General features: G+C 41.2%; 1 protein-coding gene across 1 annotated transcript in view; it reads left to right on the forward strand.

Moving 5' to 3' along the window:
- PDE1C (phosphodiesterase 1C) overlaps positions 1-12,270 on the forward strand; it is a 409,149-nt gene that overhangs the window by 22,945 nt on the left and 373,934 nt on the right. Inside the window, exon 2 of the mRNA XM_064575093.1 lies at positions 7,028-7,199. Within this exon, the coding sequence (XP_064431163.1) occupies positions 7,105-7,199 (95 nt within the window). The 5' untranslated portion in view covers positions 7,028-7,104. The remainder of the gene's footprint in view (positions 1-7,027; positions 7,200-12,270) is intronic.

Here is a 12,270-nt window from a genome sequence, read left to right on the forward strand (position 1 = left end):
AAGCAGTTTTAATAGGAATAGTTATAAATGGATTGTTGTTCAGTTGCTAATTAGGAAAAATAGCTGGAAATATTTTTTTCCGAAGTATCATCATAAATCTTTAGAAGGACTTCCCTATCTCTGGGATTGGGTAGTGAGAGGGAATATACCATAAAGTTATATATAGTAATATAGCAATGGGATTCCTTATGTGCATCAAGAATGATCTGTATACTGAATATATACTAACTCTTATATGTAAATAACACTTTATGTTTATAGATGCTGTTTTAATGAATGAAATAAAATTTATTTAAAAAGGGAAAAAAAGCCCACACCATCAATCAAGTGGATATAATCGATATCTGTAGTCCGTTTCCTCCAACAACAGAGGAATACACCACATTCTGGGTCATAAAACACACCTTAACAAAATTTAAAAGAATAGAAATCATGCAGTGTCTGTTCTCAGACCACAATGGAATTAAGCCAGAGATCAATAACAGTCTCCATTTGAGACTCCTAATGGAGAGCTTAGGTCCCATGGCCCTTCTGATTTACTCACTGAGAAAATGGTGAAAAATTTATTATGAATTCATTAGTGCTTTTTTAAAAAATTTATTTATTTTTTATTATTATGTTATGTTAATCACCATATATTACATCATTAGTTTTTGATGTAGTGTTCCATGATTCATTATTTGCATATAACACCCAGTGCTCCATGCAGAACTGTGCCCTCTTTAATACCCATCACCAGGCTAACCCATCCCCCCACCATCTCCCCTCTAGAACCCTCAGTTTGTTTCTCAGAGTCCATAGTCTCTCATGGTTCATCTCCCCCTCCGATTTCCCCCCCTTCATTCTTCCCCTCCTGCTATCTTCTTCTTCTTCTTCTTCTTTTTTTAAACATATAATGTATTATTTGTTTCAGAGGTACAGATCTGTGATTCAACAGTCTTGCACAATTCACAGCGCTCACCATAGCACATACCCTCCCCAATGTCTATCACCCAGCCGCCCCATCCCTCCCACCCCCACCACTCCAGCAACCCTCAGTTTGTTTCCTGAGATTAAGAATTCCTCATATCAGTGAGGTCATATGATACATGTCTTTCTCTGATTGACTTATTTTGCTCAGCATAACACACTCTCCAGTTCCATCTACATCATTGCAAATGGCAAGATATCATTCCTTTTGATGGCTGCATAATATTCCATTGTATATATATACCACATCTTCTTTATCCATTCAACTGTCGATGGACATCTTGGCTCTTTCCATAGTTTGGCTATTGTGGACATTGCTGCTATAAACATTGGGGTGCATGCACCCCTTTGGATCCCTACATTTGTATCTTTGGGGTAAATACCCAGTAGTGCAATTGCTGGGTTGTATAGTAGCTCTATTTTCTTTTTTTTTTTTTTAAGATTTTATTTATTCATTTATTTGGGAGAGTGAGAGAGAGAGAGGGAGAAGCAGACTCCCTGCCGAGCAGGGAGCCCGATGCAGGACTCGATCCCAGGACTCCAGGATCATGACCTGAGCCAAAGGCAGTCACCCAACCAACCGAGCCACCCAGGTGCCCAGTAGCTCTATTTTCAACTTTTTGAGGAACCTCCATACTATTTTCCAGAGTAGCTGCCCCAGATTGCATTCCCACCAACAGTATAAGAGGGTTCTCCTTTCTCCACATCCCTGCCAATATTTGTTGTTTCCTGACTTGTTAATTTTAGCCATTCTGACTGGTGTGAGGTGATATCTCATTGAGGTTTTGATTTGGATTTCCCTGACGCTGAGCGATGTTGAGCACTTTCTCATGTGTCTGTTGGCCATTTGGATGTCTTCTTTGGAATAATGTCTGTTCATATCTTCTGCCTATTTCTTGATTGGATCATTTGTTCTTTGGGTGTTGAGTTTAAGAAGTTCTTTATAGATTTTGGATACTAGCCCTTTATCTGATATGTCATTTGCAAATATCTTCTCTGATTCTGTCGGTTGTCTTTTGGTTTTGTTGACTGTTTCTTTTGCTCTGCAAAAGCTTTTTATCTTGATGAAGTCCCAATAGTTCATTTTTGCCCTTGCTTCCTTTGCCTTTGGTGATGTTTCTAGGAAGAAGTTGCTTCGGCTGAGGTCGAAGAGGTTGCTGCCTGTGTTCTCCTTTAGGATTTTGATGGACTCCTATCTCACATTGAGGTCTTTCAACCATTTAGAGTCTATTTTTGTGTGTGGTGTAAGGAAATGGTCCAGTTTCATTCTTCTGCATGTGGCTGTCCAATTTTCCCAACACCATTTGTTGAAGAGACTGTCTTTTTTCCATTGGACATTCTTTCCTGTGTTGTCAAAGATGAGTTGACCATAGAGTTGAGGGTCCATTTCTAGGTTCTCTATTCTGTTCCATTGATCTATGTGTCTGTTTTTATGCCAGTACCATACTGTCTGATAATTACAGCTTGGTAATAGAGCTTGAAGTCCGGAATTGTGATGCCGCCAGCTTTTCTTTTCTTTTTCAACATTCCTCTGGCTATTCGGGGTCTTTTCTGGTTCCATACAAATTTTAGGATTATTTGTTCCATTTCTTTGAAAAAAGTGGATGGTATTTTGATGGGCATTGCATTGAATGTATAGACTGCTCTAGGTAGCATTGACATCTTCACCATATTTGTTCTTCTAATCCATGAGCATGGAACGTTTTTCCATTTCTTTGTGTCTTCCTCAATTTCTTTCATGAATATTTTATAGTTTCTGAGTACAGATTCTTTGCCTCTTTGGTTAGATTTATTCCTAGGTATCTTATGGTTTGGGGTACAATTGTAAATGGGATCGACTCCTTAATTTCTCTTTCTTCTGAAAGAGAGGAACCTCTTGTTGGTGTATAGGAATGCCACTGATTTCTGTGCCTTGATTTTATATCCTGCCACTTTACTGAATTCCTGTATGAGTTCTAGCAGTTTTGGGGTGGAGTCTTTTGGGTTTTCCACATAAAGTATCATATTATCTGCAAAGAGTGAGAGTTTGACTTCTTCTTTGCCAATTTGGATGCCTTTGATTTCTTTTTGTTGTCTGATTGCTGTGGCTAGGACTTCTAATACTATGTTGAATAGCAGTGGTGATAGTGGACATCCCTGCCATGTTCCTGACCTTGGGGGGAAAGCCCTCAGTTTTTCCCCATTGAGAATGATATTCGCTGTGGGTTTTTCATAGATGGCTTTTATGATATTGAGGTATGTACCCTCTACCTATACTCTGAAGAGTTTTGATCAAGAAAGGAGGCTGTACTTTGTCAAATGCTTTTTCTGCATCTATTGAGAGGATTATATGGCTCTTGTTTTTTCTTTTATTAATGTATTGTATCACATTGATTGATTTGCGGTTGTTGAACCAACCTTGCAGCCCAGGGATAAATCCCACTTGGTCATGGTGAATAATCCTTTTAATGTACTGTTGGATCCTATTGGCTAGCATTTTGGTGAGAAGTTTTGCATCCATGTTCATCAAGGATATTGGTCTGTAATTCTCCTTTTTGATGGGGTCTTTGTCTGATTTTGGGATCAAGGTAATGGTGGCCTCATAAAACGAGTTTGGAAGTTTTCCTTCCATTTCTATTTTTTGGAACAGTTTCAGAAGAATAGGTATTAATTCTTCTTTAAATGTTTGGTAGAATTCCCCTGGGAAGCTATCTGGTTCTGGGCTCTTGTTTGTTTGGAGATTTTTGATGACTGTTTCAATTTCCTTAGTGGTTATAGGTCTGTTCAGGTTCTATTTCTTCCTGGTTCAGTTTTGGTAGTTGATACATCTCTAGGAATGCATCCATTTCTTCCAGATTATCTAATTTGCTGGCATATAGTTGCTCATTTCATTAGTGATTTTACATGAATTTATAATTTATTAATCACATTTATATATACTTAAAAATTAGTCGTAAGTATGTGTAAGACTTTATTTCATCTACAGATGAGACAGATTCATAGACCCTTTCATATTACCATGCTATTCCTCACAAGTTCACTGCTCTGTAGTGTGCCAGTCTTCTTTCTCAAACACAGATATGGCCTTAGTTCTTTTTTGTCTAAAGAAGACTTTCTAAATGACTAGCATTTTATTCAAGGCAATTTACAACTTGTCCAACCAGCCTTTGACCTTTTCTCTGGTCACTGTTCCCTCTCACTTTGCTCCAGCCTTTACAAGCTACTTTGTTAACCTCTGAGCTTTTGCACATACTGTTTGCACTGGAACGTTCTTTTCTCTGTTTTTCACCTGCTGAAGATCTGTTTCTGCTTTAGATCGGTATCAGATGTGATGTTCTCTGTGTAACTTTCCCCCTGGCCCTGAAGCAGAGTGGGTGAGCCCTCCTCTGTCTCCTAGAGCACTTCATTTGCCCTTAGTTATGGTGCATTGCCCAATTATTGTGATTGCTTATGGGTTCATCTTTCTATTTCTGTGGCCCAGAATGGAACCTGGCATATTGAGGGAATTAAATATATCTACATTGAATGACTAAATAAGAGAATGAAGGGAAATGGGCAGGGAGTTTATTGTGAGGCTTTTGTTTAGATCAAATTTAAGAAAACAGGCTACTGCTGTTGTTGTTCCTCCAAAACCAGACCTTAGTTAACATAGAACAGACCTTTTTTGACATAGAACCAGACCTTCATTAATAGGACCAGATCTTATTAAGATGTCTGTTTAGGACTTTAGAAAAGCTGTTCTGCATTTCAGGAGTGGGAGGCATCTGTTTCCTGGCACTAGTGTGCTTTAATTTCTCTTGATTAATACAAAAGCAGTTTGGATGTGGGGCATCCCAAGGGGAGCAGTCATAGTCATGGTCATCGAGAGAGTTGTTTGCTGACCCATCTGTGTTCTTAGTGAAGGTTCAGGGATCTTTGTGAGATGCTCCCCTTTGTGTGTGAAGTTCTTTTGACCTTAGTGGCAAAGCTGTCCTTCAGATGATTTCTTCTGTTGTAGGGTGCAAGTAGCTGGTTAGGGTCTTGGGGAGGCATGCCCATATGCATACAGATTTATTCTCTGCCCACCTATCACATGCATATGCATTAGCTGGGAGTGCTTTTTAGCCCTCTGTGCATGCCACCTCAGACCTCATAAAGAGCCTTTATGTAAATTAGAAAAAGGTCCTACCTCTGCATGGATGGGGTAGAAAAAGTCAACCCCTTCTGGATGGACACAGCTCCATGGGTGCAAGACTTGGCAACCCAACAGTACCTTTATGCAAGGATAAAAAACAATAGTAATACTCTCAGGCTCCACTTAAAAAAAGTGTTTTTTTGCTCATAGACCTTTTATAATAGCTATTTTTATAGTATTTATTTATTTGTATTTTTATAACTTTTTATTTTAGAACAGCTTTAGGTTTACAGAAAATTTGCAAAGATAGTATTGAGAATTCCCAGATACCCCATTCCCAATTTCCCCTATTACTAATCTCATATTAATATGGTACATTTGTCACAATTAATGAACTAATAGTGATGAATTATTATTAACTAAAGTACATACTTCATTCAGATTTCCTTAGTTTTTACCTAATGTCCTTTTAAGTTTCACAATCCCATCAGGACACCACATTATATTTAGTCATCATGTCTTCTTAGGCTCCTCTGGACTGTGATAGTTTCTCAGACTTTCATTACTCTTTAATAACCTTGACAGTTTTGAGGAGTACTGGTCAGGTGTTTGCAGAATGTCCTTCATTTGGGATTTGTCTGATGTTTTCCCCATGATTAGACTGCGTATTTGGATAGATTTTTATTATTTACATATGGTAGGGCCAACAGATCTGGAGATGACTGCCACTGAAAAGATAGTTTTGTAATACTTGCAGATCCCCAAAGAGGGGGTACATATCTCACCATGGAGGCCATGCAGAGAAGCACTGGGATCAGTTATAAGGCAGAGCTGGGGTGGAGGATAAACTGTGGGAAAGTGTCTTTATTGTGGCTTCTGTAGGGAGTAATGGGCAAGGCAAGGTAAGCAGCCTTAGGATTGGCTAGTTTGAATAATCTCAGTGGGCTCTGGAACATAGGGGCTGTCTCTATTGTCTGGTACCTTCCCTGGGGTGAGTGGGGCAAGTGAATAGTGGCCCAGAGTGCAAAAGCTCAGTAAGGGAGGTATTGTGGGGGTAGACTCTGGTTTGGTTGGTTTGTATTTGAAAAACAAGGTGACTCAGATGCATTACTGAGTTGTCCAGAACAAGGCATGTCTGGGATATACATGTAGGGCAGATGTTAAAGATCAGGTTTACAGAAGCTAGGAATATGCTTAATACATTGGGGCTATGTGTTTTGGGAAGGAAGATCACAGAGGTGAAATGCCATTCTCATCATATCATTTCAAGGGTACATGATATCAGTGTAACTTATCCCTGTCAATATTGCCCTTGATTGCCTGGCTTATCAGGCCCTATTGTATGATACTATTACCACTTCATGTTTGCCTTTAATGTTTATCTCATATGTTTGAAGTGTTTGTTGGGTAGAATATCAGTAAACCCGCGGTGTAATTTTCCTTGGGTCTTGATCTTCTAGAAGATTGAAACTGCCAGAGCGAGTTCTGGGTTTTAGAGGTGGGGCCCTATTTGGGGTGGTTGTCTCCATAGAATGGAGTCTTGAAACTTGGTCCTTGCACATGCTGATTTCATAAGGGACACTTGTGTCTGAACATCCTTACTCTTCTCTAAAATGGTAGTCCTTTGTATACTTCTAATTGCTGAATAAATATATATTTAAGTGTCCACAGCTCTACCAGGAGTTGGAGTTGATCACCCCTGAAATGAGACAAGATGTATATCCTTACTACTTAGCTGTGGGTCAAAATATTCAGGGTGTTAGCCTATTTTCTGCATATAAATTTAAAAATTCCTGGTTGCTCCGTAAGTTGCCTGACCAGTATCTTTTGGAGCCCTCAGATGATGGTGGAGATCATGAGAAATATATGTTTCCCTGCTTTGCTTTTGAGAATCCCGAGTTGGGCAAGGCAGGACATGTTGTTGGTTGGTAATTGACTACACACCTTTCTCCCCTCACACCTCAGGGTCTAAGTCACAGAACTGTCTGTGGAACTCCCTCATCGATGGGCTCACGGGGAATGCCAAGGAAAAGACACGGCCAATGATTGTCCATGACCCTCGACCACCAGAAGAGATCCTAGCTGATGAATTGCCTCAGCTTGATAGTCCAGAAGCCTTGGTGAAGACGTCCTTCAGGTTTGGTGGATTGCAATCAATTTGTTCCTTCTTATTTGCTGTGGAGTTATTTCAGTCCAGTTGGGTGCATCGTCAGCATGGCCAGCAAATTACCTCATTTCTCTGCACTGAGTAAATTAGAATTGATGAAGGAGTATTGGAATTAATGCTAGCTGGACTTCTGGCTGGATTTCCTGAACATAGTGAGGATCCTATCAGTAGTTAAATTGCTGTTGGTATTTAATTGGTATTGGCATTTAAATGCTGAGGCAAAGGATTTACTGATGTTGGCAGTTTGAATTGGATTAATGAGTTTTTTGCTTCAAAGGAGGATGAGCATGGAGATAAGTGCACAGAGAAAAAGCATGTGTGGGAATGAATTCAGCCTTTAGAGTCTCTGGCTGGGGGCAGGTTTCTAGTCGTTAAGAGTTGTCAGAGCTGCAGATCTTCCTGTGTGCTTTCCCAGGTGGCTGCTGACTCTCTTCTTGTTTGTCATTTGGTCTTCTGTCTTCTGTAGAGGCCTCTTGCATTGTCTTCCTGTATTGGACCCCACTTAGCCACGACTCTGGCACTCACCTTTCCACCGTGTCAAAGAAAAATCCATCTGAGTAGGGGACGTGGTGGATAAAAGTGATTTCTTCCCCCCGAATGGGGCTTTCAAGTTCACTTTTGAAATACACAGCAGTGCTGGCATCAGAAATTAAGGTTGATTTTTGTTTTTTTTTACCAGCCTGCCTCCCTCTCTTTTCTTTCCTCCCTGTTACCCTAGTTTTATGTCTTTCATTTTTCTTTCCATTATAGAAGGCTCTCACATGCTCCACATGGCTAGCAGAACACAGAAGCCTTGATGTTTCTTCTCCCATAAACAACTCTGACAACTCTTGGCATCCATGAAAAACGTGCTCTCTTTTGCATCCAGGTGATGTGTGTAATCGCTCAGTAAAAAACCATTTCATTGTGTGAAGCTTCTCAGTGTAGATTGAATTATAGGTGAACTCGGAAAAGCAGTGATGAATAGGCGTTTGGATTTCTTTATGTAATGTGACTGATGCAGTGGCCGGGGCAAGAACTGCAAAGCAAATGCTCTTCTTATTTCTACTAAAGGTTTGGTTACTGCACTGTGAGGTTTTACATAAAATAAAACCCACTCAGGTAGAGAGAAGTTAACTTCCACAAACCTGCGGTTCTCTGCGCGTGACTGTGGTGGGAGAGGGGAGGGCGACTGCCTTTCTTGGGCTGTGTGTTCTCATTTTGGAGCGTCTCTGGTGGAGTCCAGCCTTTCACCTGCGGTCTTCTTGTAGCTCTTCCTTCCAGTTGAGGCCAGGTTCGCTGTCCTCTTCAATGAACAGCTAAAGAGGCATTCTCCTGAAAAGAACATCTCATTTGCTTGCCAATTCTTGCCAGTTCTTCTCTTGGCATTCAGTGCTCTTTAATAGAGAAAATGTATTGATGGCCATGAACTTCATTTGATCTGCTAGTTGTGTTATGTATCAATGTCTGGGTTGCAGAAAAAAATATTAAATTATGTTTGTTAGGGTTGGGACTTATTTTTGGTGCCTTGTAACACTTGGTGCAGTAAGAAAAACGTGGCAGGTGTAAATATACCAACCCTTCAGCAATTGAAGCTAGAAATCCATTGGTGTTGGTTATTCATTTATTTGTCTCCTTAATACAACTGTGTGTTATTCTGGCACCATCCTTTCTTCCAAAGAAGGTAAGTGATTTCAATGACAATGTTAGAGGGTAGATATTCTCTAAAGCAGTTGTCCTTAACTGTGGTGGTCACATCAGTTGTGGGATTTGTTGTACATAAATTATCATAAGCAAAGTAGTAACATGTGGGAACAGTTTATTTATCAGGAAATAAATTAGAGCAGAATCAAAGTTACCCGTGTAATAATGCCACTTGTTTTCTATATGCTTTTTGGATTGCAAAGAAATGAGTCATCGCTGGATTTTAAATAATGCTGATAGGAATATATCACTTATGTGTTCTCTCGTGCCCCCACCCACATTTCACTCAAGTGAAAAGAACATGAGAATTGCTGACTTCCCAATGTTAGTGACTCTGGGAAATCTTGGACGAATGGTGTGTTATACCTGCACATTTTTAAATTTCAGGGGCGCATCAGTGATAGGTGCTCTCAGTCCCTGAGGTAACTCCTTTTACTAAGCCGTACAGTCTTACTTACCTCTACTGAGGTTGAAATATTGGGTTCATCTTTCTTTTTTTTAAAATTTTTGTTAATTTTTTTGTCTGAGAGAGAGAGTGCACAAGCAGGGGGAGTGGCAGGCAGAGGGAGAAGCAGGGTCCCCATGGAGCAGGGAGCCCGATACGGGGCTTGATCCCAGGACCCTGAGATCATGACCTGAGCTGAAGGCAGACGCTTAACCGACTGAGCCCCCCAGGCGCCCCTGGGTTTGTCTTTCTGACTCTGAAAGTCAGAGCTGCTCAGCCCCTGTAACGTGTGTATGTGTGTGTGTGTGTGCATGTGAACACATTTATGCGCACCTGAACACACATTTAAGGCGTCTGGGCATGTGATTGTTAACATCTCATCTTTCTCAGTTATGGAGGGTCTTGTTTGCTGAGGAGGAACACATGGTTCTCATCAGTTTGCATTGTCTTTCTTCATAGCTCCTCTGTCGGACTGTTACCACTGAGCAACAGTGGCAACTTTGCTTACTCTCTTCTCTTCCTCCTCGTTCCCACTTGGAAAGCATTAGGAATCCTGGGCCATGAAATATGGTCATCAGCTTTAATTATCAAATAAGATCCAAACTGCAATGACAGTAAGCCCAATGTGCCAGATTATCAGGAAGTCTAGTCTTTTTCTTGGGGGTTTGTCCCCCTAACCGTATCCAGGGACTCCAGGCTTACTGACAGTGGTTACAGACGCAACCCTTAGTCTGCTCTGCCTCCTGCCACCTGCCAGGGCAATGGGGTCTCACGCTGAGGGTGGACTTTCTTTTTTTTTTTTTTAATTTTTTATTGTTACGTTAATCACCATACATTACATCATTAGTTTTTGATGTCGTGTTCCATGATTCATTGTTTGTGCTTAACACCCAGTGCTCCATGCAGAATGTGCCCTTTTTAATACCCATCACCAGGCTAACCCATCCTCCCACCCCTCTCCCCTCTAGAACCCTCAGTTTGTTTTTCAGAGTCCATCGTCTCTCATGGTTCGTCTCCCCCTCCGATTTCCCCCCCTTCATTCTTCCCCTCCTGCTATCTTCTTCTTCTTTTTTTTCTTAAGATATATTGCATTATTTGTTTCAGAGGTACGGATCTGAGATTCAACAGTCTTGCACAATTCACAGCGCAAACCATAGCACATACCCTCCCCAATGTCTATCACCCAGCCACCCCATCCCTCCCACCCCACCCCCCACTCCAGCAACCCTCAGTTTGTTTCCTGAGATTAAGAATTCCTCATATCAGCGAGGTCATATGATACATGTCTTTCTCTGATTGACTTATTTCGCTCAGCATAACACCCTCCAGTTCCAACCACATCGTTGCAAATGGCAAGATCTTATTCCTTTTGATGGCTGCATAATATTCCATTGTGTATATATATATATATATGTATATATATATACCAGATCTTCTTTATCCATTCAACTGTCGATGGACATCTTGGCTCTCTCCACAGTTTGGCTATTGTGGACACTGCTGCTATAAACATTGGGGTGCACGTACCCCTTCGGATCCCTACATTTGTATCTTTGGGGTAAATAGAGGGTGGACTTTCTTTTTTTAAAGATTTTATTTATTTGACAGAGAGAGACACAGAGAGAGAGGGAACACAAGCAAGGGGAGTGGGAGAGGGAGAAGCAGGCTTCCCGCAGAGCAGGGAGCCCAATGCGGGGCTCGATCCCAGGACCCCGAGATCACGACCTGAGACGAAGGCAGACGCCCAATGGCTGAGCCACCCAGGTGCCCCAGAGGGTGGACTTTCTGACCTCAGTGAAGTTCTAAGTCTGTGTCCAGTCCAGATCTCCTCTTTCTTGTGATGCCTCCTCCGGCTGGCTTCTCTTGTCCTTTCCTGACACCTGGCCTCTCAGCACCACCACAGTTTCTCACATGTATTTTAATGATGTTGATCCTCAAAAGGAAGGGGTTAGTTGTTTCATATCACTTTCCCTAGAAATCTCTTCTAGCTTTCTGCAAGTATACGATGACAATTACATACAAGCCAGTCCCAGGACAAAGAATGCATACTTGTTTTCTTTCTTTTTTTTAGTTTAATTTTATTATGTTATGTTAGTCACCATACATTACATCATTAGTTTTTGATGTAGTGTTCCATGATTCATTGTTTGCGTATAACACCCAGTGCTCCATGCAGAACGTGCCCTCTTTAATACCCATCACCAGGCTAACCCATCCTCCCACCCCCCTCCCCTCTAGAACCCTCAGTTTGTTTCTCAGAGTCCATAGTCTCTCATGGTTCATCTCCCCCTCCGATTTCTCCCCCTTCATTTTTCCCTTCCTACTATCTTCTCTCTCTCTTTTTTAACATATAATGTATTATTTGTTTCAGAGGTACAGATCTGTGATTCATCAGTCTTACACAATTCACAGCGCTCACCATAGCACATACCCTCCCCAATGTCTATCGCTCAGCCACCCCATCCCTCCCACTCCCCACCACTCCAGCCACCCTCAGTTTATTTCCTGAGATTAAGAATTCCTCATATCAGTGAGGTCATATGATACATGTCTTTCTCTGATTGACTTATTTCGCTCAGCATAATACCTTCTAGTTCCATCCACATTGTTGGATATGGCAAGGTTTCATTTTTTTTTTGATGGCTGCATAATATTCCATTGTATATATATACCACATCTTCTTTATCCATTCAACTGTCGATGGACATCTTGGCTCTTTCCACAGTTTGGCTATTGTGGACATTGCTGCTATAAACGTTGGGGTGCACATACCTCTTCGGATCCCTACATTTGTATCTTTGGGGTAAATACCCAGTAGTGCAATTGCTGGGTTGTACGGTAACTCTATTTTGAACTTTTTGAGGAACCTCCATACTGTTTTTCAGAGCGGCTGCACCAGCTTACATTCCCACC

Source organism: Mirounga angustirostris, unplaced genomic scaffold (assembly GCF_029215605.1).
Source record: "Mirounga angustirostris isolate CCGP_5_RB_7025 unplaced genomic scaffold, mMirAng1.0.hap1 SCAF_12, whole genome shotgun sequence".
In the NCBI taxonomy this organism is placed as follows: domain Eukaryota; kingdom Metazoa; phylum Chordata; class Mammalia; order Carnivora; family Phocidae; genus Mirounga; species Mirounga angustirostris.